Raw genomic sequence first — 25,680 nt, 5'->3', positions numbered from 1 at the left:
ATCAATCATTGTCACCTCGCTTTTCCACGATGATCCCTTTTCGCGATACATGAACTAGCTCCTTTCGACTTTATCTCGTTCGGCTGGCCGGGTTCGCACGATTCTCTTTACGTTTTTCTGTCTCTGCCTTGCTTCACATGGACATGTTCTGGGGATATACTTTATTTGTTTTCTATTCAGTTTGTTGCCGCCTGTGGGCTTATTAGCTCACTTATGATGAGACGCGTTGTTCACTGGCTTTTTTCCTTTTTTTTTACAATCATAACCATTGCTATTTTGAATTAGACTATTATCTACTTGAATCGAAGTGGATATAAGCGTCCAGCTCTTCAACAAAGTAAACATTCAAGATGAAACACATCCCATTCTAGAAATGATCCCCATCGTATTGAATATGATAAAACCCACCCACTCGGGACTATTAACCAACCCAGACTACATGCAACTGTCACCTCATCCACTGCTCCAAGCAGCTAACAAACCACCAATTGAGTGATTTGTACTACCTCTGTGCGATTCCAGAACGCAACGATAGGCCATTATTTCCCAAGTTCTTCTTGTGTATTCCGTAATCTCTCTATCCCGCATCCTCTGACGAAAACTTAAGGCCACCTCATTGAAGCGGGGTTCTCCCATCGTCGTGGCCATGCCGCCATGACCCTATATTAACGTTCCAGTCTAATGCACCAAGGCCCAATAGTTTGCTTCGCTTCGGGATACTTTTCCACAGTGATCGACATGCTCGGGTTTGGGTGTTTTCTATCTTATGTTGTGCGTTTTGTTCTTTCTATGTGTACTGGATGTATTGGTTGGTACGTTACCTAGGTCACTGGAGATAGCTACCTCAATTGCCAACATTGCTTGAAATATGCGACCTTGATTATCTTATTTGCATTTATTATGCATGTCTTATATGTGCTAAGGTTCTAGATACTAGTAACTTCCAGAAATAAGAGTAATATAGTTGTTTCAAAAAAACAAACAAACAAACGGTACTTAGTTATAACTCGATATGGTAGAGAAAAGAGGCAGGAAATGCGTCATATTGGTAATACATGTTTGTTATAACACCAGGCGAATCAAGGAATTTACAATGTTCTATACAGTTACAGTCCCATAAGTTTGCTTCAAGGCTCACACGTAAGCAGAGATAAGGTTGGAAAAAAGAAATTAAGACAGGAGGAAGAGAGTAACGCCTAACGAAACGCTCTTCATTACTGGTCTTTAACGGGGGTTTCCGGGGCCTGGGCCTGCGTCTTAGGCTGTTCTGGTTGGGGTTCGGCGGGCTGCGAGCTTTCCTTGGGGATTGAAGCCTGTTCGGTTTCAATGGACTTAACGGCGTCGTCGACCTTGTTGGCGAGTTCGGCTGTCTCAGCGTTGGCAGCGGCGTTTGCCGCTTCAATTTGGGCGAGTTCGGCGAGACGTTCGGGGGAGAGGAGGTGTTCGGGATTGAGGGGCGGGTAGGTTAGGACTCCGTTCTTTGCGTTCTCTAATCTCCTTTGTTGACCGGCTTCTCCTGCCCGTCCCAGGACACCGGCGATGACACCGATGGCACGCATGCTGTCGTCGTTGGAGGGGATGGGGTATGTGACGCGGGTAGGATCAGCATCCGTGTCAATGACACCGATGGTAGGGACGTTGTTGAGACCACATTCGTGGAGCAAGACGACGTTCTCGAGAGGGTTCAGACAGACCACCAGGTCAGGTTTGAGGACCGAGCGGTCAGCCAAGGCTTCCCTGAACTTGGGAATTTCATTATCCATAGCATTCACGACCTTGGTGTCGCAGTGGCCCAGGATCTGCTGTCCGTTGGTCAGACTGCCGGGAATCCATCGCTCGAAGATGTGGTAGCCCTTGGCCAGTTCTGCGGCGCGGACCACGTATCTCTTTTGGCCTTTCCGTGTGCCGACGAAGAGGATCAATCCGCCACGAGCTGCGACTTCCTCTACCACCTTGGCCGCACGACGCAGGTACGCTGCGGTCACGTCCAGGGAGATGACATGGACACCGTCTCGAATACCAAAGATATAGCGCGAGTTCTGAGGGTTCCAGCGGGATGTCGAGTGTCCGAGGTGTGTCTGAGAAGCGAGGAGCAGTTCGAGGGTAACGTCGGAAGGCTTAGGAGGGTTCCGGATGATATCCTCTGGTTTGTACGCGTCTGTCACGCTGCTGCCAAGGTCTTGGAATTTGTATCCTGTGAAAAGAAGCATGCAGTTAGTTGATATTCTTCAAGGACGGCTGCCCTTGTGAATTGTAAAATTGCGAAGGCTTACTTCGCTCGCCTCGCGCCTTCCAGGCCAACTGCTCGGCGCGCCTCCTTGAGATTCTCTCGGGAACAGCATCGTTTTGATAGCGGGACTCGATCTCAGCAGATCGCTCCTTAATACGGGTCTGAAGTGTGGTGTCGACTGGTGGTTCAGTTGAGTAAAATCGGTTGAGCGAGTTCAGAGTCCGAGCCTGGCGGCTGAAGGAATGAAGTTGGCGGCCTGGGCCGGAGAACAATTAGTGGACGTCCTTTCTTCGAAGAGAATTGATATGATCAATTAGTAGTCAAACTTACTCTGCCGCATACACAGTTGCCGGGCAATCATATTGTGCTGTGCTAGGTTGTGAAGCCGATTTCCACCAGCAATAACTTCCTGGGTTATCTTTCCGCTCGAACTTTTGATGTCGGGCTTGGCGAACCTGGTGCCTGAGGCATTAAGGAACGGAGCTATACCCGTTTCGAAATTTATGTTCCAATCTCCGGAGTACCCCATATTATTACTGTAGGCTCTTGAATTTGAGACGGGAAACACATAAACATATCCTCTTTCTGATACTGATCATCTGGTAGAAACTTGGACGGCTCATTCGCTCAGTATTCAATTGATTGGTATTACAATTTGTGCATTTTCTCGAGCTTTCGATCAAGTTTACAAAGTAGCTGTTGGGTGCAAGTCCCCAGAGAACCTCCCATACGGGAACAAGTTTCCCACGTTATTACTAATGTCATTTTTTCGTACAACGTAAGAGCCAGCAGTATCGTGGACCCGGGTAAGAGAAAACGAAAAACGCATGAGGACATCATATCCATAAATTGAGCCATCTATCACCTGAATGCTAAAACCGGATGACCAAAACAAGCCACTCCCAACTGTGCGTGTTAAAGAAGAAAATCTAATAGCTTTTCCCTCATTGTTGAATATGAACGAAAATTGGATATCAATAATTCGTGGAAGGAAACAAAAATATAACGTGAATAAACAATGGGGTCAATTTTGGGGCAGTTAATTTAACCCATTGCCTTCATGGCAAGCTCGACACTAAAGTCCGATTGTTAGCATCTTCCACATGAGAGGTTTTCAATCAAGGGACCTGAACATACACGACGAACGTTCCAGCCGACACAGGCATAGCTCTCAGCAGGGTGGGACCAATGCCCTTCCAGAAGCCAGCGAGACCCTCAGCAGCATAGGTCTTCTTGAAGCAGTCTGTCATGCTCTTGAACTGTTGTTGAGCCCCGAAGCCATCGCATTGCATCTTACTCTTCACCACGTCGAATGGGTAGCTGCTCAACCAAAGCGCCTCACCTGCCAATCCACCGTATGTGGCGACCTTGAGACTAGAGATATCCTCACGCTTGACATTGTTGCGCTTGGCATCCTGGTTCATCAAGAATTCAAAGGTCAAGAACCACATACCATAGGCCTGGATCTCACGGAGATAGGTGACGTTCTGACCACGATAGAGGCCCCGCAGGACGCCTCCCTGAGCAGAGAGCTTACGGATGCAGTCGATAGGGCCATTGTATAACCGGTCTGCGCCGTGCGGCTGGGTCTGCATGCGAATACGGATATGCTCAATGGGCCCGGACAGAACGGAGTTGGTGAGACCCGCGAAACCACCAGCCATGTAATATTGGCCGTAAGATAGGCTACTATCGGCATATTTCTTCTTGTTCAATTCCTCCAGGCGCCTCCGGGCTTCGTGGAAAGCACCAAATTGCACACTGACCTGTTAGAGTCAGCCCCTAGCCTCTCCGAATCGGATCGAGAATAACGGCTCTCGATAAAGATAATGGCTATTGCAGCACTTACACAAGCACCAATTCCAATCAAGGGGGTTAGTGTTCCCTTGTAGAACGCGGCGGGACCCTCATTCTTGAGAATCTTGCTGGCACAGTCGAGGGCGCCGGCATACTGAGTGGTTGTTTGCAACCGCACTTTGACAATATCTGCGGGGATTAGATTGCTCCACTATCTCACCGGCTATAGTACATACCGAAGGGTTGTCCTATGCGAAGATTAGCAACTCATCATCCACACCATTCCACAGAACACCGAAGAAAACAGGTTGAAAAGAAGCACGCTGCATGAAATATAAATGTTCCCGTGAAACTACAAAAAACTATAATTCTACACGTAACAAACCAAATTGCAATGACTAAGGGTATCTCAACCCTGTAAAACTGACACGGCTTCAACAACGTACCAAGAAGAACCTGAGCAATTCCACCAGCTGCACCAGCACCCAAATCTTTGATAGTGCGCAGGGCTCCGTCGCTCTTCTCAAAGTCCTCGAGTGCCCTCTCTTCCATATTGGCGATGATTTGGTAATTAGTTAACCGGGGGGCGATTGGGGGCACAGCTTAAACAGCGGAAAGGAGTTGAGAGGAGAGGAAAGGATCAATGGAGCAAGGAGGACGTAGAATATAAAAAAAAAAAGGTCCCCCGATGTGCTTATCAGAATAAACGATGGCGCGAAGCAATGAGAAATGCGAGTCTCCGATTCGGCGGAGACGCCGATGCACGTGAGGCGGGCGGGAAAGTATTACGGAGTTTGTGCTGAGCTACGAGAGACTTTCCCTTACCGGCCGGAATTTTGCCCCGAGGGAAACCAGTGACAAGACAACCCACGCCTTGTCTCTCCATTATGCACCGGCATGCGGCTTTGGAGGTGAGCATTTCCCAAACAGTCGATTAGATTCCGCAGTCCGCATCCTGGAGCAAATCTCTGATTATATTCTTCTACAGTTATCCCGCCGTCATGGTGTTGAGTGGACTTGCGCCGCCAGGCACAGAGATGTTCCTTTCTCTCCAAGATTACCATACCTTCCTCGGCGGAGCTTTCGCTCGTCCCTCTTAGCCTTCAACTCGTCCGAATCCTCTCCGTCCAATGCAGGTAGCGCAGAAGCAGGTTCCAATGTTGCGGCTACAAAGCCGAAATTCGGGGCTCGTTGGGGAACCAGACAGGCACAGAAGCCGGCCGGTCTCAGCCCAGCAGAACAAGCGATGCGAGATTCCTTACTAGCGAAGAAGGCCGCGGAAGAACAAGAGAAACGACGACTGCAAGAAAAAGAACTACGTGGATCACAGCGTAGAGCGGAATCGCGGGCCGATTGGAACAGACCCTCAAGGCGACAGAACAGGCGACATCCTTTCGACAATGGAGAGAGCCGATCACTGCAGCCTGATAAAACTTTAGAGGTGAATACCAAACATGTACCGAGAAGTCTGCGTGCTTCGGATTGGATCTGCCCGGACTGTCAATACAACTGTTTTGGGAAGCATCAGACTTGCCCGTGCTGTAAAGCTGTCCGACCAGATTTGGCATGGCCGTCGTGGCCATCCAATAACCCAGCGCGGAAAATGGAGAGAACCCGCAAGGCTGAAACACGCAAAGCTGGAGCTTCAGAAGAAACCCTCAAAATTCGGAGGCTGGGTCATGAGATACTGTCCGATATGGATCAAGAACAGGGTGGTTCCGCAGCAGTGACTAGACGGGAAAATGCCGTTAGGTCATTTATGGCTACTAAAGGAAAGCCAGTGGGAGCGCGCCTTGTGTACGATCTCAAAAACGAAGAGGAAGAGGCGAAAGCCCGAGAAGAAAGGATTGCCGAACGTCGCCGTGAGCGACAGTCCAAACCCAAGCCAAAGAAGGCAGATGCTCCAGTAGACCCATGGTCCTGGGATTCGTCATCCCTTAAATTAAATGATGACGGCGATGTCACTCATTCTGAAAAGCCCTCAAAACGCCGGGATAGCCGTAAGGAGCGGCAGTCCGAGGCTGATGAGGAAGACGAGGAAGAAGATGACCGTCGCCGTCGCCGTGAGGAACGCAAACGCCTGAAGAAAGAAAAGGCTCGGCAGAAAGAGTTAGAGTCGGCTTCAATTCCACTGTATTTGCCGGAGTTCATCAGCGTTAGCAATCTTGCTGATGTCATCGGGGTGCGGCCTGCGCAATTTGTTCAACAAATGGAAGATATGGGCTTTGAGGGCGTCACATACAGCCACGTTCTCGACGCGGAGACCGCCGGTCTTGTCGCAGCTGAATACAATTTCGAGCCTATTTTCGAAACTGCAGAGGACGAGGATCTGACAGCTGCGGCCGAGCCTGAAGACAAGTCCATTTTACCTTCCAGACCTCCGGTGGTGACTATTATGGGACACGTTGATCATGGGAAAACCACTATTTTGGATTGGCTTCGAAACTCGTCGGTGGCCGCATCAGAACACGGAGGCATTACACAACACATCGGTGCATTTTCCGTGGCTATGCCCTCTGGGAAGACCATCACGTTCTTAGACACTCCTGGTCACGCTGCGTTCCTGGATATGCGTCGCCGTGGTGCAGACGTCACTGACATTGTAGTCCTCGTAATCGCGGCAGATGATAGCGTTAAACCTCAGACAATCGAGGCAATTAAACACGCCACTGAAGCCAGGGTTCCTATTATTGTCGCTATCAGTAAGATTGACAAGGAAAATATCAATCTTGAGAAAGTCAAACAGGATCTTTCTATTCACGGTGTACACGTCGAAGACTACGGCGGCGATGTCCAAGCGATTGGAGTGAGTGGTAAAACTGGCCAGGGCATGTTAGAACTCGAAGAAGCCATCGTCACGCTTTCAGAGGTTCTCGACCATCGAGCGGAGGTCAACGGCAAAGCTGAGGGATGGGTGATTGAGGGCACAACCAAAAGCTACGGCCGTGTGGCGACGGTGCTCATCAGACGTGGTACACTACGGCCGGGAGATATCATTGTCGCGGGCACAACCTGGGCTCGTGTGCGCACTCTCAGGAATGAGGCGGGCGTCGCAATCTCCGAAGCTACCCCTGGCATGCCAGTCGAGGTTGACGGCTGGAGGGAACAACCGTCAGCTGGGACTGAGCTTCTTGAGGCTGTTGACGAGCAGCAAGCCAAAGACGTCGTAGATTATCGACTGGAGAAAACTGAGACCCAGAAATTGGGCCAGGATACCGTGGCGATCAATGAGGCACGGCGTGAACTACTCGAGAGGCGCCGACAGGAAGAATCCGAGGGCAGTGAAGCTGCTGGCTCTATCCAGGAGACATCTGGCCCTAAACCAGTACATTTTGTCATCAAAGCAGACGTTGGCGGATCCGCAGAGGCTGTCTTGAACTCAGTCACTGCGATTGGCAACAACGAAGTCTTCGCTAATGTGCTCCGTTCCGAGGTCGGACCAATCAGTGAGTTCGATATTGAGCATGCAGCTTCAGCCAACGGACATATTGTCTCATTTAATATGCCCATCGACCCTGCCATGTCTCGTATGGCAGAAAATCGCGGGGTCAAAATCATGGATCATAACGTTATCTACAAACTCATTGATGATGTCAAAGCAATCTTAAGCGAACAGCTACCTCCATCTGTGAGTCACCGTGTCACTGGAGAAGCGGAGATCGGACAGATATTCGAGATCACACTCAAGGGAAGAGAGAAGACAGCCATTGCCGGATGTAAGGTACGCAATGGCATAATTAGCAAGGCCAGGAAAGTACGTGTAATAAGGGGCCAGGAAACAATCTTTGATGGTAAGTTCCGCGTCCCATTTGACTGGGTAAAATTCTGTTTCAGCGAGTTGGAAGCTGATCTTGTACTTATAGGCTCTATCAATTCCCTCAAGAACGTCAAGAAGGACGTGACTGAAATGCGTAAGGACACAGAATGCGGTATCGGCTTTGAAGGCTGGACTAGCTTTGCTGTCGGCGACCATGTTCAGTGCTATGAAGAGATCTACGAGAAGAGATACCTATGATTTTTCTCCGCTCCATCCATCCATCCGCAGGCTATTTATTTCCACCGTTCTTATGATCTTCTGGTTACTGTATTGCTATTGGCGTTCTGTCTGCGGATCGACTCTTCTCTTCTGTCCAATGTGGGACTTTCATGTTTAATTGCATCTGGGCCGGTGTATTTGATTGATATAAAGGGTGGCAGCAAAAGCTGCGGGATATTATTCTTCACGGAGATTCAGTTCTCATGTACAATATATGACGCAGTGGTCTACATAGATCTCTCAACAAAATCAAATTTATGTATAGTAATGTTAAATTGGCACCTTAATAAACTACACATGCACCAGACCCGTGTCTCTTTCCCATCACGGAAATGAATACGGAACAGAGATCGTCTCCATCGAATTAGTACAATCCCGTGCCGTAACCAGACTTAAACGCAACAAATAGTCTCGACCCAGATCCACCAACCCTTCCCAATACGAACCGCAGCCCCAATCCCCGAGAACAGCAAGAACCCATAGACCCTCTTGTATACGTTCTATACGTTATCCGAACCTCCGAGTCATTGATCAATTGTCAGGAACACGCTAGAAAAAAGAAACCCACCACGTAAAAGATCGGCCGCCATCTCCACAACAGGAAAACTGTTCCGAATTCAGGCACTGGCTAATAGTGGCTATTGCCCAATAGCTTCGATGCCTTGGTAAACGTTACAAATGCGGCGTCGATCCACTTGCTACTAAGTATATTGTTTGGGATTTTACGTTGCAGACCCAGTTTAGGGTTCGGGACCGGTATCTCCTTTAGGAAGGGACCGAGGTCCAACGTTCACCTCGTAGAAACTTATTTTCTGATTACCTCGAGGTGAATCGAGCTCTGCTTTTTGGGTTTGTTGTGTACCTTCAATTAAATTGTACTGTTTTTAGAACAAACGGACAAAAGGAAGGAAAAAGGAGTATGTTAGTTGGGATGTGTGAGGAGACGTTAGTAACTTGAATGTGCAGTGTGGATGTACTCCGTACGTATCCCTTTTCAATGGTTAACTTGAAATAGTATCCTCAAAGCTCGACAGCCTAGTTTAGCATTAGCTACTCATCAACGTTGGTCCTCGTTTTTCGTTCGCTATGCGATTGTGATAGAGCATATTGAGTACCTATTCCTTACGCCCGGGGTTGTCTTGTCCACTGTGCGAATGAGAGCGGAATCTATACCCAAGTGTTTTCGGGCTCTATTTGCTTGCTAGTTAGTTATTTCTATGTGATGTATCTGAGGCACAGGTATCCCTAACGTCAATGCACGACGCTATAGCCCACACAGGCACTATTTAGAAAGTTTCCGCGAAGATCCACAGAGCACCCTTGCAGTAAAGAACATATAGAAGGCCTCTCCTCGGGGATCCACTGATGATGCATAGGCTATATTGTAGCTTCCTTGAGTACCGGGACTTCCCGGCTGTTATGAAGCAAGTCGGCTTATTTGATGGCCCTGCGTCCAGTAGTAGTCTTTCACTTAGCGTATATTGTGGTCCTAGTGATATTAGAACATTTCCACGGTAGTACTTATATATCGTTGAGGCTATAGACCCCTCACTGCTATCGCAGCGGTGTCTGCTAACACGCGACTATCTAATGACTGCTGCCAGATATACCATTATACTGCTATAGTAGCAAGACTTTATGTCTCAAGTCCGACTGCGGCGTATGGCCTGTGGAGCTGGTCTATGCTGCCGAGCAGGTTCAAATATCAAAACGGATACTTTAGACTCGTGAGGGTTGTTGGTATTCTCATGGGTATAACATTGTTCTGCCTTCTTGTAATGACTATGGAACTTTCAGGACATGAAACTCGCAGGGCAGAGGGGTGTAGCCCGTACTTAAGATATATATATCTCGGAATGCCTTGAGAAATGTCACAAGAGGGATCGAAGGCCTCAATTAGCTCAAATCCCTTAGATATCCCTCTTGCACATATATATTTTCCTCATATCTAGTAATTTAACAAGATGATATTATTGTAGGTAACCCGATTTCAAAAACTTTGGTAACATAGATCCCATAGTCATGTGGCTTGCAAAACCAGTGCAAACAGTTGCTTACAATTTCCAGTACAAGGCAGTTTGGTCAAGTGGCTAAGCCGATAGACTCGAATTCCTCGAAGTGCTAGGTAGCTGACATTTCTTTTTGATTTTTTTTTCTAGCTTCGTCTACGACCTAGCGATATGGGACTGAACTCACTGGAGAGCTTCTTGTGCGTGTCAATTTCATCGACATGGTCAATTTTAGCGTGTCCTGAGGGTCACCCCTCTCCTGTCCCCTTCATTCACTTATGTCCCCACTGTTCCCTGAACATCGTGCTGAGACTGGACTGCGCGAAACCTTCCTAGTTGAACTAGGGAAATCCCGGGGAGTGAGGGTTTCGGCATGGAGCCCGGAGGCATTTGGATTTGGAGTTTCGGTTGACATCATCCGTCATCCTTCACATTCTCCGCGGGGTTAAAAACTGAAACCGGTGTCGCAGGTCTATTCTGTTTCATCCTCAAACAGAACTCCAGATATTTAATTAAACGCTGAAATTAGCGCGAGGAATCCTTTAGCCTAGAATATCCACCCTGGCGTTCATGATGGCTCAAACAACTGTCGTTGCCTTCGATATTTACGGTACCCTACTATCGCCCGGATCCATAGCAGGGGACCTGGAACAGTATGTCGAATATGACAAGGAGCGTGCCCAGTCAATTGCAACATTGTGGAGGCGCTACCAGCTAGAGTATACGTGGCGATTGAATAGCATGGGTGAGCTGTGTTAGTGTGTTAGTCTTCAGCCTCGGCTTATTCTTTTGTCGCTAGGTCGATACATATCCTTTGAAGAAGTCACACATAATGCGCTTATCCATGCTTTGCGTGATACGGGGACGTCAGTAGGGGACGACGAAATCAAAAAGCTGCTTCTGATGCATGACAACATGGCCGCGTTCCCCGACGTGGAACCGGCGTTGGATCAGCTGGCAAGGGCTCAGAATGTGATGCCTATTATCTTCACTAATGGTACTTCGAATATGGTATCCAAGTCCATCCTTCAGTCAGGCCCACTGTCGCACCATAGAGAGACATTTAGAGACCTTGTTAGCGTCGACGACGTTCGAAAATTTAAGCCTGCACCGGAGGTCTACAGGTATTTGGCCCAAAGAGTGGGAAAGTGCGTGCCAGAAATGAAAGACATCTGGGTGATCAGCTCCAATCCTTTCGACATAATAGGGGCGCTCCACGTGGGCATGAGAGTCATTTGGATTGACCGATCCGGGAAAGGATGGGCGGACAGAGCGCTGCCGGGCCTGGAGCCGACGGCGATTGTCAATAGTTTGGATGAAATACTACATGTCATTCAAGACCGTACGGGTTAACTCGGTGGTTGTGGTTATTAGCCAATCTACACCAGGCGACGCCAAAATTAAGGGTGTACGCTGTAAATATTTCCAAACGCTCCACAAAAAGAAGAAGAATTTGGGGTAAGGCAGCCAGTTACTCTAACCTCCCATTTCCCCTCCAAGGGCCCATGGTGTTGTGAACCTCAGAGTGAATAGGGAGGTGTGTTCAGTTTAATTTGGAAGAAGAAAGAAAATTCGCGAGGCGATGAAAAAATCTCAATTTATAGTTGTGGCCCTGACCGCCCGGCTTATCGATAAGATCATGTGCCTCGGATATTTGGCCCATAGCCGCAAGATATCCATGAAATCATCTCTCTCGACGATGTAACTTATCACTTTTGCCAGCGTATGCATACATCTACTTAGTTTTAGTATAATAGATCCCAGCGTGGTTTTCTTTTAGCGTGCGCTTTGCCTTGGCTTGTCGCTATGGCCCGATCACTGGATCCTAGCAGAGCTGCTTGGCTGTATCCTCTTCGCGTCAGTGCAATGTTTGCTGCCTAGGTATACTCTGTCGTGATAACTGACGCAACTATTTAGGGTGTGTATTATTTTGCGTCGCATCGCTTCCTTTGGCCCTTGTTCAAGACTCGTCTAATTCCGATCGTTTTGCTTTCGGCTTTTATCTACGTGCTTTTGTTCCTCTTTACCTACTTACCCCAGGTCGCTTTTCTTTCTGTCTTCCAAGGCCGTGGTGCTTGGGTCAATGGAGCGGTCCTGGTCTTGGGAGAAGGTGCTGCAATCGTGGCCGCACTCTTCGAGGCATTCTTTGTTGATGAAACCCTGGTGGATATCTTCGATGCCGTCCTAGTGAATGAGGGACACGGGGAACTGGTCACCACTTCGCGGGTCCTATATCCGCAAGGCGACGATGTCGTCAAACGGTTGGGCAAGCCGATCCATAGTGCCGTCTATGCACCATTCTCCCTGCGACAGATCGTGGAGTTTGTTGTCCTCCTCCCTCTAAACTTTATTCCTGTGGCCGGGACGCCCATGTTTCTTCTGCTCACTGGCTATCGAGCGGGTCCGTTTCACCACTGGCGCTACTTCCAACTGTTAGATCTTTCAAAGCAGCAGAGAAAAGAGAAAATCCGCCGTCGCCAGTTGCAGTATACTACGTGAGTGTCGTTCGGCCTTGCTGATCCACTGGGGCTTGCTAACCATGGTCACTCCAGGTTTGGAACGGTTGCTCTGATCCTTCAGTTGGTCCCGCCCTTGTCTATGTTTTTCTTGATGTCGACTGCTGTTGGTTCAGCACTCTGGGCCGTGGATCTAGAGAACAAGCGCGATCTGATAGGAAGAGCGAGACGTGATGAAGTGGACGAGTATCATGACGGCGATACGATATAAACCTGTTTTGGCTATAATTGTTTCTTTTCTTTTTTGTTCTAGATGTTTCATCTTGTCTTGCCTTTTCTTTTTCTGTTCGCCATACCGGGTCAGACGCATATATAAGCTGTTACCTGATTTGGACAGAAGACCGACTAAGTATTTGTCATCTAGTTTGGGTCTTTAGCTTCATAGTCTGTACTCTAGACTATTACCGTACTCCCATTTAGAGTACGAGATTGAGGGGTTTTCAAGGGAGCGTTCAGTCCCCACCGATGATCCACCACCTTTTTTTCTTGGATTCGGTGACTTGAGAGGTGGCGGACCGGAACCCCTGAGCATGCTAACGCAGCTAAGTCGAGGATAGTAAACTTTGTTGACATTCCCATCGACTGATTCAGCCAGTCAGTGCTCAAGCTTGGCTCCAGAATCACCCCATCCGTTAATTTTTTCTTTGCAGATAAGAAACCCTAAGGTGGGGAGGGTCCAGAGCCAACTATTGTGTGGTTCGATCGCTCATTCGTCTGGAGTCTTGACCAAATGCCGGCGGCGGATGTCCTGCGGATGCACGTGACCGCCTCGGAAGCTCGACATTTGTTCGTGGAGACTCTGGAGAGTCCCATCAATCCTTACTACTGTTAGATCGGCCGTGGCTATAAACTTCTTTTCAGCACAACGGGTTTATGCCCACTTTCGGAGGGGGAGTGCGCGAGCCAAGCATTTCTTGGCTCCACCACCATCGGTGAGGGACTTACCGGCTTGATTCATTTATTAGGCACCGGGATTCCCAAGCACCATCCAGAAAATGCGACCATTTTTGAGGCTTAAGAGTCTAGCCATTAAGCCTTTTCCTGTCTAATCTCCGAGGCATGACTGCTTAATTTGTACATCACCCGACGAACGTCTGTGCAGATCTCGTCCGATCATCCAATCTCCCTGGAGATCACCTTCTGGGGTATCAATCCGGGCAAGACATCACAAATCCCAATCTGCCGCGCTCAGAGAATGCCAAAGACTGGTATCTTGGTATAAAGCCCAATGCCCTAGGCCCATGGATTCAACCCAAGCATGGAAACGGTCTCTATCTCACCCCTATACCCATGGACCAGAGAACCCGGCTGCGCAAGGCTTGTGATGCCTGCAGTATTCGAAAGGTGAAAGTGAGTATCAAATGTGGTACCCTCTCGCACGGAGACCTATCTAACGGACACCAACCAGTGTGATACAAGCGGGCCGCCCTGTCGGTCGTGCGCAAGCTTGGATATCCCCTGTACTTATGAGCGACCAAGCAGGCGCCGTGGTCCTCCCAATCGTCATGCAGAAGCGCTTAAACGACAGAAGCTCACGGCATCACCCGTTGGCTCTCCCACCCCATCTGATCATGCATCTCCAGAATCGACAGGGCTCTTGAACAGTCAGCCTTTTCCGCCACCGGCAGTTTTCTCCTTGGAATTGATATGTCCATTATCTACTATACGACTTTTGATCGATGATTACTTCACCTACATTCACCCGTTAATACCCGTCCCTCATGAACCGACATTCCGAGCTGCCCTTGATCGAAGAGAGGATGTTACCAACCGTACCTTCCTGGCCCTGGCGGCCTCTATGATTGGGACTCTGGTGACCTCGTTCCCACGAAGGCCAAAGCTTCATTTAAAGACTGCAGCCGAAAAGGCAGCGTACCCGCACTCCATGGCATTGGTTAAGAGATGTCGGGACGTGGCTGTCCAAGCGAGAGGTGCGGGATATCTCGAACGGAGCTTGACAATCTACGATGCAGCTATCGGCTATTTTCTGTCTATTTGTGCCGGCTATATGTACAATATGCGGACATGCCGCTCATATCTGTCCGAATGTTTGACAATACTGCATGTGTATGATCTATGCGGCCATAGTACCCGAATTCGGACGATGAGTCCACCGAGCCCAGGCTCCTTTTCATCGCGCCTATCACAGGACCAACCTGGTCAGTCAGGAGATGGCCAGCTCGATATCATCGAACAGGAACTCGGGCGGCGCTTGTTCTATGCTGTCTTAGTTGGGTACCGAACGTTGCAGCAGATGGGGTCAACTGACTCTACTTTTCATATTCCTCCAGAAACTCCGACCGAGCGGTATCCTCCCTTACCCCTCGAAATAGATGATGAGTTTATCTTTTCGACTCATGTTGAATCTCAACCGGCAGACAGAGTTTCCCGCCTGGTGGGGTTTAATCTTAATGTCCGTATTTATAACTCGTACAACCAAGTGTCAGCTTGGGAAGTTGCATTTGGTAGTGGCCAGCCTTTTGACTGGGAACGGCAAAGGGCTGCTGTCTGGGAAAGCCTACAGAAAGCTAAATCCGCCGTCGCTGACGTACCAAGAGAGTACTCACTACAAGGGTCGGTATCGGGTCAGGGTCCTGGCCCGAGCCCCTTAGAGGATCTAAACTCCTTTGAAAGGCGACAAATCCAATACGAGATTCAGAAGGCAAACATTTACGCAAGCCAGCTAGGGACTCGGTCTTATCTGGTTGAGAAGTACTGGGCACTGTATGCCGCTTGGAAGGTATACCGGAAGCGGGCCGAACAAGCGACCCATACGAGTCCATCGCCGGTCAAGGTCGAAGAAGACCAGCCCAACACGCTTGAGGCTGATGCTGACGCGCAATCGGATCATATCGGGGCCACCATGGCGGAAGAGCGTCGAGTTGTGATTCGTGATATGTTGGTTTTGATACGATCTATCAACGAAGTCAACATGGAGCCAAACGGGCTTAGCTTTGTATGTTATCCTTTCGCGTTCCCTATAACAAGTCGGTACTAACAGTGACATCTATAGACCGCCAAAGTCCGCCAGGTCGCCTCTACGCTTCTTAATCTTCCCAACCCTAATAAGGAACCGGCTGATTCCACCGCTTTGACAGCGGGGCCGCACCCGCTGACCGTGGCTGAGGCGGAGTCTTACCTCCATGCCTTCATCGATACCCTCATGCGTCTGGAGGGAATGTCAGTTCCGAGCCCGTCAATGGCTGCAGCTAGCCCACAGACAACCGGCCGCTCAATGAGCTATCTCAGTGATATAGACCGCGACGAGGAGGAACTACGCAAGTGGGCCAGTGTCAAGGAGTATCAGGCAAGGTTTGCAGCCACAGGAGGATGGCTTTCAGAACTATGATCTGATGGTGTTGTCTTCATTTTGTATATATATATATATGTGTGTGTGTGTGTGTGTGTTCTTCTCTGGTTGTATACACCTGGGATGGCGTACGGGCGAGTCTAACGGACCGGCTGGAGTTACTGATGAGGGTCTGATGTATATTTTCTTGGGCTGGCGTCAATGTCATAGATATCCATCTGCATGTTCTACTCACTACACTGGAGCGTATCTTCGATAACTGCGAAAACAAAAATGACTTCACTTGCCAGGGGGCCCAGAACATACTAGAAAAAGACATCAGCTCAAGCACAGATATCCGTGTCTTACTGATTATGTCTAAAATGCCAATGTGTAGGTGTAGTAAACTCGGAGTAAGATACAGGAAGCTACACAGCGCCATACAAAGGCGTAACATTCCACCATCATCTACAGATCAGCAATTAATCCTTCAAGCCACATTCACGAAAACAATCATTTATATTAGAGATTAACCCCACCACATCAAGCAAAAGTAACTACCGGAAGACTCAACCCAGGCCTCTAGTCACCGGATTGGTATAATAACTCAGTATATGACGTTAGGAAACCAAGTCTCAAGCCCTATAACACCTACAGTCCATTTATAAAAACCGAATAATAAACCACCACCCTTCATCCGAAAATCAAGAAACAACCACCAAAATCCAAAATGAACACCAGCCTCCCCAAACTCATCTTCGGCGGCGGCAGCATAATCAGAGACGACGGCCTCTTCTCAACGCCACAACAAGTAACCCTCTCTCACCTCCACTCGACCCAAGAAAACATCCATCAAATCGACACAGCCCAACTATACGGAAACAGCGATGACATTCTCGGCACCGTTAACCCAGGGGCTATCGGCATGAGACATATCGGCAGTTTGGCGAAGTGTAGCTCATCCCGGGAGGAGGTGGGTACGCCTGCAAATCTAGACGCTTCAATAATTAGGCTCTAACAAGTTAATAGAATTATGATTGATTGATTGATTGATTGATTGATGGTGAGAAAGGGGGAGGAGAGTTCGCTGAAGTTGCGGGTTGGTTGAGGGTGGGGATGCTTTGTGATAATTTTGAGAAATTTGAGGGTTTAGATTTCTTTTTTTCTTTTTCGGAGTTGGGGTTTAGATTGGATTGTATTAGGGGTTAGCTTATTTCTGACTATCTAAATGAATATATTGTATACAATTTTGAAAGACAATGAGCATATTATAGAGATATAGGAATGTGTGTGTGTGTGTGTGTGTGTGTGTGAGAGAGAGAGAGAGAGAGAGAGGGAAGGGGAATTTCATCAATCAACAGTAGCCGTCACTGTCATCATAACGGTTTTTGTCTCAGTAGTCTTCTCAGTCACAGTCTTTGTCTCCGTCACGGTAAGAAACACTGGCGAAATAGGATTCACAACCAAAGAACTTCCATTATCGGGGATGTCCGATGTTGGAGCCGGAGCCTTCTTACTACCGGTAGCCTGTGCAGCTGGTTTTGAGCTTGCCTCACTTAGAACAGAGACAGAGGTAGTAGGAGTCGGCCGCTGAGTTTGCTCGGTTGTTGTCGGCATAACGGTGACAACTTTGGTCTCAGTACTGGTGGGATGGATGATCGTTACCAACCCCATGGCATGAGGGCTATTGGCAGGAGTGGTATTCTGTGTAACTGATGTTGTTACATGGGGTAAATTTGTCGACATTGATACTGTTGCCGTTGAGGGAATGTTATCGTCAGGACTCAGCGGGATTGTTATGTTCCGACTTGTAGATACCCCCGGGATGATTATCACAATTCCAGTTCCTGAGACGACCGTTCCTGTTACATCCGGTGCTGCGGGACTCTTGGTAGTGGGTAGACCGGTGGAAGATGATTGTGTGATTGATGTACTTGTGGCAGTTTGGGAATGAGATATTGAATCCGTGTGAGGGGCCGCGGCTGTGGGTTGTACGGTCCATGTGTTGGGTGTATGGTTGTTGCTGACTGTGCCCGAGGTCGAATGAACACTGGTATGATCGGACTGCGATGCAGTCGCCGTTGGACTCTGATGCGCTCCGGTAGATGCGCCAGAAGAACCGGATCCTGGTAAAGTGCGGATCACGCCAACGGTAGGACTAGATGACACTGTATACCTACTGTCCGTGGCTGCTGTGGAACCGTGGAAGAGATGTGATGATGTCCGTTTTATTGTAGAAGACTGATCTAGCGTAGACGTAGGGGTCGCTCTCCATGAGAAACCTGTAGAGGGGCTTATAGAAGTTGCTGATACTGGGAGCAGATGTGATGTAGATATTGTAGTCTTCCAAGTAGATGAACTGACTCCAAATAGGCCAGATGAGTGTGATGATGGTGTCCCTGAGGGAATGGCTGTGGAGCTGGGCTGTGTAAAGATCGTTGATGTGACTGTAGTCGTCGTGACCGTAGGCTCAGCTATCTCACTCGATACAACAGCGGCGGAGCTGGCACGCACGACAGCAACTTGAGAGTATGTGTCTGCGAGCAAGGATGTTGAATGTGTTGTATCTGGTATCTTGGACGTGGAGGCACGGGGGGCGCTATAACCATGAGTGAGGGTATTTGTTGTATGTGTAGCAGGTGCCGACGAGCTCCTCGCGGCCATGTGTGACGATGTAAGTGTTGTCGTAGGGCCAAATGCCGAATGACTCTCGTGGCCGTCATCCTCCTCATCGTCAGCAGTGGAATGATGAAGCACAGCACTAGAGCTTGACTCTGTCTGTAGACTCTGTACCACGGTGGAGAATGTGCTGGCCATAGTACTGAAAAAGCTACTGCCGCTAGACGTGGCAGAAGTATCTTGTGGACGGTAGGAAACGACTGTGGAAGTGTCTATTACAAATGAAGATTTAACTTCTGGCTCATGATGCCCTTTCTTTAGGATTAAACGAGAATGATCAATTGGACCTGCCGAGCAAAGCGAGGCAATCAAATGAATAACGAGAGTAGTATATATGAAATGCATCTTGCAAGCTGAAATTCTAGGAGTTGAACGGCACAGTAGTATGCCGATCTAAAGATTAAAGAGAGGATGCGACGAGATTATTCCTAGATCAAATCGGCATGGCAAGTGGCAATTAAATGAAGTCAGTTCAGAGCAGACAATAACACATCTTAGCGGGAATAACGAAGGATAGGCTTGAAAGAACGACAAAAAGAATATAGGAAAAGGGTCGCTCTAGACAATGCAAGGAAGTAAAAGGACTTTTAAACAATGCGGTCCTTTTGTTGGGCCGGAGCACCATGGCCGGCAAATGCCATTGGCACTGTGAATCCAAGGCAACAGAAACACAATGAAGCTCCTTAGATTCAACATGTCTCAAACTGGCCTGCATGATTTGAGATGGTTGGTGCTCTACTGGATGAATTGGCGCGCGACAAAGCAATGCTTCTTCACCAAAGCGCCCAGTGTTGAGCGGCGGTGTTGATTGGCGCTGACGCTTCAAAGCATCATTTTCTGAAACGAGGTGGCCCAGCGCCGGTCCTTTTCAAAATAGGCCGGAGAAAATGGGTCTTCGGACAAGTGAGTTGTTCTTCACTGCATGATTGAAGTTGGGCCTTTTCGTGAGGATCATAGCATCAGGTCGACAATGCTTTTATTGATGGCATGATCAGGGCTGCATTTCGCAACAACCATGTCGTCAGCCTACAGTGGTATTATACATACGAGGCTCCATAATTATAGAACTATTGATTAAGATGTTGCACTCCTGATGAACCAACAGCAAACTCGGACGCATCTGAGCGGCCATCGAAAGGCATGATTTCTTCCTGACTCTCACTGGGCCCCTTATGGCGCTTTAAAGTATCTCTCAAAGCATATAGATCCCCCGATCTCGCCCCCCCCCCCCCTCCAGCCACAGTCGATCGTTCTCTCCACCCGCTGCCACCCTGCTGGGAGGTTCTCTCAATGGAAGTAGTACTCCCTGACGGACGATTCGTCACAGCCTCCTTCACCGAGAACACAGAACTCTTCTGGGTGCTACGAGGCGGCGGAGGCAGCACCTTCGGTGTCGTCACATCAGTCACCATCAAAGCGTACCCTACCATCCCAGTTACAACGTCAACCTTCACCTGGTCTACTGGGGCAAAGAGCAATATCACACACGACGATTTCTGGGCTGGATTTCGCGCTTACCTGGACCTATTCATCGAGCACTCAGACGCAGACATCTACTCGTATTTCTTTATTATCCACTCTAACGGTGAGCTAACCTTCCTAATGCAACCATTCTTTGCCCCGAACAAGACCATCGCAGAGACAGAAGCACTCCTAGAACCCTGGTTCCAACAACTACACCAAGTAGGAATAACCTTCACCCCAAAGACCCAATACTTCGACAACTTCTACTCAGCCTGGAACGCTTCCTTCCCACTAGAAGTCGTCGAGAAGACCCACGTAGCAACGGGCTCGCGCCTCTTCCCCAAAACCAACTGGGAAGATCCTGCCCGCTTAAACGCAACCTTCGACGCCATCAAAGCCTCTTCCGAAGCAGGCCTGATCCTCATTGCCTTCAACATGGCACCCCGAGGCAGAAACCCGGACAACGCAGTCAACCCCGCCTGGCGCCGGACAGTCATGCACGCTCTGTCCAGCGTAAACTGGAGTCCCAACGCGACGGCGCAGGAGATCGCTGCTGCTCGGCACAATTTCACTTACGGGCACATGCAGCGCTGGTGCGATGTTAGTCCCGGCGCTGGGTCGTATCTGGGGGAGAGTGATCGCATGGAACCAGACTTCCAGCAGGCAATTTACGGGGAGAATTATGGGAGGCATTTGAAGTTGAAGCGGGAGGTAGATCCTGGGGATGTGTTTTGGGCTGCTACTGCTGTTGGGAGTGAGGAGTGGAGGGTTGTTACAGATGATGGGTTGCCGACGGAGAATAGAAGACTTTGTCGGGTTTAGGATTGGTTTCTATGAGTTACTTTGTTAGGTCGGTATATGATTTGTACGTCATGTCTGTTTATGTATACGTTAGATGACAAGATCAACTCTCATGAGGATATACAAATATCAATTTCAATATACTCTCTAGTGAGTTAAGCCATATCGTTTTTCAACAATGTCAGAGCAAACCCTATTATAACTCAAGTAAATAATTGCGGAGATTTTCCCACCTGTCAAGTGGACTTTCACCCCACACACAGACAAATTACTGAAAGACATCATATCCTCTCAGTTTCTTATTGGATTAGTTCCAGCTAAGATTGCATCGTCTTATATTTAGGGGTGGAGCTATATGACGATCGTATTATAGAGGCTTTGGGAAGTCCACTCTGAGCTAGTTTTCGTATACTGCTCGGTGTGTAAGGCTGTTGGCTGCTGAGATTCTCTAAGACCTTTCTAGATAAGCACAATGGTAGATGGTTGCCAAAATGCGAGATAGTTTCAGAATCCTTATTGCCTCGACAGCATGCAAATAACATACTATGTAGTGTGGTAAACGATGAACTTTCCCTAGAACTACCATTCTAGTAAAGACGAATCATTAGACTTGAAATGGCATCACGAAGTACTATCGCGTTATTTTTGCCAGCTAAGCTGTGTTCTGCTAGTACTTACCAATAAGACCAAGCTCATGGTCGTGAATTTCCCATTACTTATCATATATGTTACACCCATGTCAAGATAGCCTTTTGTAAGGGAGTAAGTCTTTTTTTTTTTTTTTTTTTTTCCATTTTATTTCCGGTACTTGCTTCGGACTACATATTCTTATGTGCATAAATCATGAAGCCTATGCAAGATGCAAGGAGCGACTTGTCAAAAGTTATGTCAGGGAATCGTTACCGGATTCGTTCTGACTATTTATCAACACAGTACTTCGAAACAATTGTCGAAAAATGAAAGTGGAAAAAAGAAAAGAAGATGGAAAAAGCAAGGAGGAAAAAAGGAAAATGAAGAAAAAGGGGCTTTTTGCTATTCTTTGCAGCTATGTGACATGTCCCTCACATCAGATGAGTCCAGCTACTTAAGGATATCTATTCTGTATAGAATTCAACCACACTACAAATACAAGCACAATTCCACTCTTTTGAATCTCTTAAAGATTGTTCTTTTCCAGTGCTCAGAGACAATCACGACATTCCCCAGGAACAAGCTCTGGGGGGTGCCGTCTTGGCCCACCACTCAATTGACCTTTGGAGGATCGGCAGTGAACGGATGGACCCTTTGACTAGTATGGAGTCACTAAACGAGAACTAGCCTCGGAAGGGTTAGAGATGGCTCCATCCCCACCCTACGGAATGCTCTATCACAATGTTCATCATTGCTTTTGTCATGCGCTGTCGCCTTATGCCTGTCAACTACTCCATACTTAGGGTTCAAAGAAAGCGGGGGATGGAGAGGACGTGCCCAATTCAGTTTAGGGCCGGTAAGTCATCATCGAAACCAGGGACAGACGATGTCACCTTCCTTCACCTCTACACCAATCGCACTATTTCGTCCCCTTCCTGTCGGAGGGTTGCATCTGAAAATTGATTTGTGATCACTTGTCTTATTTCTATACTCGGTTATGCGCATGCAGAGTGATCGATTCGCCTCGGCTTGAAGCGATTCACAGGGATATTCGAATAAAAAGGTCCGATATTCTCTTCGCCTGCGCACGCTTCCTAATGTCGTAACCCTTTGTCTTTGATTTCAACCATAACATCTTCAACATGGCGAATGCGAGGCTAGGTGTTGTAGTCTCTGGAACCTTTATAGCAGCGCTATTCCTGTTGTTGCTGTTTTCCGTCATATCGGATTCCAACCAACCGCCCATTGTCGATAGCAGGTATAAATGGGCCGATAGGAACACTGAATTCGCGTCCGATGACAGCGTTTTCCTATTAGGTGCTGGTAGAGCGGACATTACTGGGTATCCCTTCCCCCTTATTTCCCGTCCACCCCTTGATCACTTGATCCTTTGTCTTGTTCAAGGTAATACCTCAAATAATTTCACTAACATCTTTGAACCAGGCCTGTTGTCGAGATCGGATTTGGCGGCTACGCCAGCTTGGACCAGATTGGAACTGGCCTACGACAGAGAATCTACTCTCGTGCTTTCATAGTCGCAAATCCCAACCGCCCAAAAGACACCTTCATCTATCTAATTATAGATTCGCTGACAGGTGACACTGCTGTGCGACATGGAGTCCTCGAAGGCCTTGCTGGCCTTGGCAGTGAATTTGCAGACTATGGAGAGCACAATGTAGCCTTTACAGGAACCCACTCCCACTCAGGGCCGGGTGCGTGGATGAACTATCTTCTCCCTCAGATTCCGAATAAGGGCTTTGACAAGCAAAGCTATCAGGCGATCGTCGATGGCGTCCTGCTTTCTATCAAACGAGCCCATCAAAGTATTGCGCCTGGACGCCTGAGCTTTGGCTCCATAGACATTGGAGATGCGAACATCAACAGAAGCCCGTATAGTTACGATCACAACCCGGAAGAAGAGAAAGCACGATACTCAGACAGCGTGGACAAGACCATGACGCTTCTGAGGTTCGACAGAGCAACGGACAATAAAACGACGGCCGTTCTGACATTCTTCCCAGTGCATGGCACTTCCATGTATAACAACAATACATTGGTAACTGGTGACAACAAAGGAGTCGCAGCATGGCTTTTTGAAAGAAGTGTCAAGGCCGACAAAACCTTCGCTGACGATTTCGTTGCGGGCTTTTCCCAATCAAATGTCGGAGACACGAGTCCGAACGTCTTGGGAGCATGGTGTGAAGATGGCTCTGGGCAGAAGTGCCGATATGAAGACAGCACATGTGGTGGTACAATGGAAAAATGTCGTGGCCGTGGCCCCTTCTTCCGTGAAAAGGACAATGGTGCCAAAAGCTGTTTCGAAATCGGGAAGCTTCAATATGAAGCTGCCAGGAAACTCTATACCCAGTTGGACTCTAATCCCACTCGGATTCTCAAGAGCTCTGATGTCCACGCCTTCCACGTGTACCAAGATCTCTCCGATTACACCTTTACCTCGCCATTTAATTCAAGCACTCTGAAGACATGCTCGGCAGCTCTCGGCTTCTCGTTTGCTGCTGGTACTACTGATGGACCGGGCATGTTTGATTTCACACAAAACAGCAGTGGGCCAGCAGAGAAAAATCCATTATGGTACGCTGCTCGTGCCTTCATTCACCAACCCTCCAAGGAGCAGAAAGCGTGCCAAGCGCCGAAAGAAATCCTTTTAGATGTGGGAGCAGTAACGCAGCCGTATGCATGGACTCCGAATATTGTTGATATTCAGGTTTTGAGGGTCGGTCAGCTGTTTATCATCATCTCAACCAGTGAGGCCACAACCATGTCTGGACGGCGCTGGAAAGAAGCCATCGCAAAATCCGCGAAAGACGTGCTTTCGGTGGCAAATCCCTTGGTGGTATTGGGTGCTCCATCAAATAGCTACGCCCATTACGTAGCAACCGAGGAGGAATACCATGTACAACGCTATGAGGGTGCCTCGACTCTTTACGGTCCCAACACTCTCGCGGCATATATCAACCTCACACTCACATACCTTCCATATCTCGGCGACAGCTCCAGCTTGCCAGCACTAGACTCCAAAGTGAAACCTCCTATTAATACGGATAAGTCTCTATCATTTATCCCTGGCGTCTTGTACGATGGTAGCCCTATCGGCAAAACGTTCGGTGATGTCATTTCGTCCGTCGACAATGCCACGTATGGACCTGGTGATACTGTGAATGCCACCTTTGTTGGAGCTAACCCTCGGAACAATCTACGCCAAGAATCCACATTCGCGGCAGTTGAGCGACAGAAACCCGGAACTGACACCTGGGAGGTTGTTCGTACTGACCGAGATTGGAACCTTGTTTACACCTGGAAGAGAACGAACACGGTTCTTGGCCATAGCGAGGTGACAATCCAGTGGCAGATAGAAGATGACTATTATAACGTTGGGAACCCCACCTCCCTCAAGGACGGAACCTATCGCCTGCATTACTATGGAGATTTCAAGACCGTCAAAGGTGACATCGGGGGTTTCGAAGGAATAAGTGGCTTGTTCACTGTGGCAACAAACTAAGCACTATAAGTCTGAACTTTTTGGACTCGGGGGTGTAGACATCGCATCTTCATCCATTGCCTTCCCTGAAGCAACTGGATTAGAGTTGCATGTCACTAATGTTAATACGTAGCTCTCATCAGAGCTTGGGATTCTATAGCTTAGGCCTGCACACTTCTCTACATGCTGGCTGGTGTAAATACTTTGGTTAGTGGAGGCATTTAGGAAACAAGCTTCTTTTTAATTTACTCCAGTGTATATCGATGAGCCAGGATAATTAACGATGGTTAGTATAATTGTTTTACAGGCGCGCCAGTTAGGAAGTCATCCGATGATGATTCAGTATTGCAATTTATGCCAAAGGAAGTCACTGCTTTTTAAACCATCCCATGAATATCAAGGCCTATGGTAGTCAGTTTGGATTTGAAGACCAGACAAATATCATTACAAAGTGTGGACTTCGTGGCGGGTGGTGGAAGGATTGTCTTCGTCAAGCTAAACGGTGCATGTACACCTTCTACCATCAAGTGCCTGTACATTCTTGAAGAATAAATAGCCAGTCCCAAAAATGGTATCCCTCTATACATTCTCCTCAAACCGACTTTTCCTTCCAGTAGATAAAAAGGAAAGGGGGACCTTTCTCACCTTCCTAACGTGTACTTCGGAACTATTTGCCAGTTTAGTAAATACTTGTCCAAAATCCTTCATACCATCACACTCCAAATATATA

General features: G+C 48.2%; 10 protein-coding genes across 10 annotated transcripts; 8 read left to right on the top strand and 2 right to left on the bottom strand.

Moving 5' to 3' along the window:
* Positions 1-1,214: 1,214 nt before the first annotated feature.
* On the bottom strand, positions 1,215-4,579 carry BDV27DRAFT_145615 (mitochondrial carrier domain-containing protein; the record flags this gene model as incomplete). The annotated part of the gene is made up of 6 exons (XM_032070436.1): positions 1,215-2,194; positions 2,274-2,486; positions 3,280-3,305; positions 3,368-3,996; positions 4,080-4,216; positions 4,474-4,579. 6 exons carry the CDS (start codon positions 4,577-4,579, stop codon positions 1,215-1,217), a joined length of 2,091 nt encoding a protein of 696 aa, XP_031927151.1.
* A 288-nt stretch (positions 4,580-4,867) lies between these two features.
* On the top strand, positions 4,868-8,371 carry BDV27DRAFT_118706 (translation initiation factor 2). Its single transcript, XM_032064745.1, has 3 exons — positions 4,868-4,938; positions 5,016-7,818; positions 7,891-8,371. The coding sequence occupies exons 1-3, from the start codon at positions 4,915-4,917 to the stop codon at positions 8,040-8,042; spliced, it is 2,979 nt and encodes a 992-aa protein (XP_031927150.1). The 5' UTR covers positions 4,868-4,914; the 3' UTR covers positions 8,043-8,371.
* A 2,274-nt stretch (positions 8,372-10,645) lies between these two features.
* On the top strand, positions 10,646-11,425 carry BDV27DRAFT_158212 (haloacid dehalogenase, type II; the record flags this gene model as incomplete). Its single annotated transcript, XM_032072638.1, has 2 exons — positions 10,646-10,817; positions 10,872-11,425. The coding sequence occupies 2 exons, from the start codon at positions 10,646-10,648 to the stop codon at positions 11,423-11,425; spliced, it is 726 nt and encodes a 241-aa protein (XP_031927149.1).
* A 314-nt stretch (positions 11,426-11,739) lies between these two features.
* On the top strand, positions 11,740-13,271 carry BDV27DRAFT_129082 (EI24 domain-containing protein). Its single transcript, XM_032067113.1, has 3 exons — positions 11,740-11,929; positions 11,990-12,567; positions 12,625-13,271. Exons 1-3 carry the CDS (start codon positions 11,879-11,881, stop codon positions 12,797-12,799), a joined length of 804 nt encoding a protein of 267 aa, XP_031927148.1. The 5' UTR covers positions 11,740-11,878; the 3' UTR covers positions 12,800-13,271.
* Positions 13,272-13,429: 158 nt separating this feature from the next.
* On the top strand, positions 13,430-16,172 carry BDV27DRAFT_118693 (uncharacterized protein). The gene is made up of 3 exons (XM_032064744.1): positions 13,430-13,938; positions 13,997-15,544; positions 15,602-16,172. Exons 1-3 carry the CDS (start codon positions 13,879-13,881, stop codon positions 15,935-15,937), a joined length of 1,944 nt encoding a protein of 647 aa, XP_031927146.1. The 5' UTR covers positions 13,430-13,878; the 3' UTR covers positions 15,938-16,172.
* Positions 15,912-16,172, top strand: BDV27DRAFT_129081 (uncharacterized protein). The gene has a single exon (XM_032067112.1). The coding sequence runs from the start codon at positions 15,942-15,944 to the stop codon at positions 16,155-16,157; it is 216 nt and encodes a 71-aa protein (XP_031927147.1). The 5' UTR covers positions 15,912-15,941; the 3' UTR covers positions 16,158-16,172.
* A 435-nt stretch (positions 16,173-16,607) lies between these two features.
* Positions 16,608-16,918, top strand: BDV27DRAFT_158209 (uncharacterized protein; the record flags this gene model as incomplete). The annotated part of the gene is made up of 2 exons (XM_032072637.1): positions 16,608-16,850; positions 16,907-16,918. 2 exons carry the CDS (start codon positions 16,608-16,610, stop codon positions 16,916-16,918), a joined length of 255 nt encoding a protein of 84 aa, XP_031927145.1.
* Positions 16,919-18,319: 1,401 nt separating this feature from the next.
* Positions 18,320-19,115, bottom strand: BDV27DRAFT_129078 (uncharacterized protein). Its single transcript, XM_032067111.1, has one exon. The coding sequence runs from the start codon at positions 18,607-18,609 to the stop codon at positions 18,352-18,354; it is 258 nt and encodes an 85-aa protein (XP_031927144.1). The 5' UTR covers positions 18,610-19,115; the 3' UTR covers positions 18,320-18,351.
* Positions 19,116-19,802: 687 nt separating this feature from the next.
* On the top strand, positions 19,803-20,843 carry BDV27DRAFT_129077 (uncharacterized protein; the record flags this gene model as incomplete). Its single annotated transcript, XM_032067110.1, has 1 exon — positions 19,803-20,843. Exon 1 carries the CDS (start codon positions 19,847-19,849, stop codon positions 20,840-20,842), a length of 996 nt encoding a protein of 331 aa, XP_031927143.1. The 5' UTR covers positions 19,803-19,846.
* A 1,536-nt stretch (positions 20,844-22,379) lies between these two features.
* On the top strand, positions 22,380-25,223 carry BDV27DRAFT_129076 (neutral/alkaline ceramidase). The gene is made up of 2 exons (XM_032067109.1): positions 22,380-22,793; positions 22,895-25,223. The coding sequence occupies exons 1-2, from the start codon at positions 22,594-22,596 to the stop codon at positions 24,969-24,971; spliced, it is 2,277 nt and encodes a 758-aa protein (XP_031927142.1). The 5' UTR covers positions 22,380-22,593; the 3' UTR covers positions 24,972-25,223.
* Positions 25,224-25,680: the final 457 nt, after the last annotated feature.

The sequence above is a fragment of the Aspergillus caelatus genome (assembly GCF_009193585.1).
Source record: "Aspergillus caelatus strain CBS 763.97 unplaced genomic scaffold BDV27scaffold_98, whole genome shotgun sequence".
Taxonomy (NCBI): domain Eukaryota; kingdom Fungi; phylum Ascomycota; class Eurotiomycetes; order Eurotiales; family Aspergillaceae; genus Aspergillus; species Aspergillus caelatus.
Note: the sequence above shows the minus strand (reverse complement) of the source record. Positions and strands in the feature narration are given on the sequence as shown.

What these genes read in the sequence shown, in the direction of transcription:
- BDV27DRAFT_129082 (XM_032067113.1), top strand. Translation starts at nt 11,879, where the DNA reads ATGGCCCGATCACTGGATCCTAGCAGAGCTGCTTGGCTGTATCCTCTT. An exon ending in CTTGGCTGTATCCTCTTCGC is followed by an intron (nt 11,930 to 11,989) that starts GTCAGTGCAATG and finishes GCAACTATTTAG; the next exon opens with GGTGTGTATTATTTTGCGTC. An exon ending in CGCCAGTTGCAGTATACTAC is followed by an intron (nt 12,568 to 12,624) that starts GTGAGTGTCGTT and finishes TGGTCACTCCAG; the next exon opens with GTTTGGAACGGTTGCTCTGA.
- BDV27DRAFT_118706 (XM_032064745.1), top strand. Translation starts at nt 4,915, where the DNA reads ATGCACCGGCATGCGGCTTTGGAG. An exon ending in ACCGGCATGCGGCTTTGGAG is followed by an intron (nt 4,939 to 5,015) that starts GTGAGCATTTCC and finishes ATTCTTCTACAG; the next exon opens with TTATCCCGCCGTCATGGTGT. An exon ending in CCAGGAAACAATCTTTGATG is followed by an intron (nt 7,819 to 7,890) that starts GTAAGTTCCGCG and finishes TTGTACTTATAG; the next exon opens with GCTCTATCAATTCCCTCAAG.
- BDV27DRAFT_129078 (XM_032067111.1), bottom strand. Translation starts at nt 18,609, where the DNA reads ATGAGGAGGATGACGGCCACGAGAGTCATTCGGCATTTGGCCCTACGA.
- BDV27DRAFT_118693 (XM_032064744.1), top strand. Translation starts at nt 13,879, where the DNA reads ATGGACCAGAGAACCCGGCTGCGCAAGGCTTGTGATGCCTGCAGTATT. An exon ending in GCAGTATTCGAAAGGTGAAA is followed by an intron (nt 13,939 to 13,996) that starts GTGAGTATCAAA and finishes GACACCAACCAG; the next exon opens with TGTGATACAAGCGGGCCGCC. An exon ending in AGCCAAACGGGCTTAGCTTT is followed by an intron (nt 15,545 to 15,601) that starts GTATGTTATCCT and finishes TGACATCTATAG; the next exon opens with ACCGCCAAAGTCCGCCAGGT.
- BDV27DRAFT_129076 (XM_032067109.1), top strand. Translation starts at nt 22,594, where the DNA reads ATGGCGAATGCGAGGCTAGGTGTTGTAGTCTCTGGAACCTTTATAGCA. An exon ending in GGTAGAGCGGACATTACTGG is followed by an intron (nt 22,794 to 22,894) that starts GTATCCCTTCCC and finishes TCTTTGAACCAG; the next exon opens with GCCTGTTGTCGAGATCGGAT.
- BDV27DRAFT_129081 (XM_032067112.1), top strand. Translation starts at nt 15,942, where the DNA reads ATGGTGTTGTCTTCATTTTGTATATATATATATATGTGTGTGTGTGTG.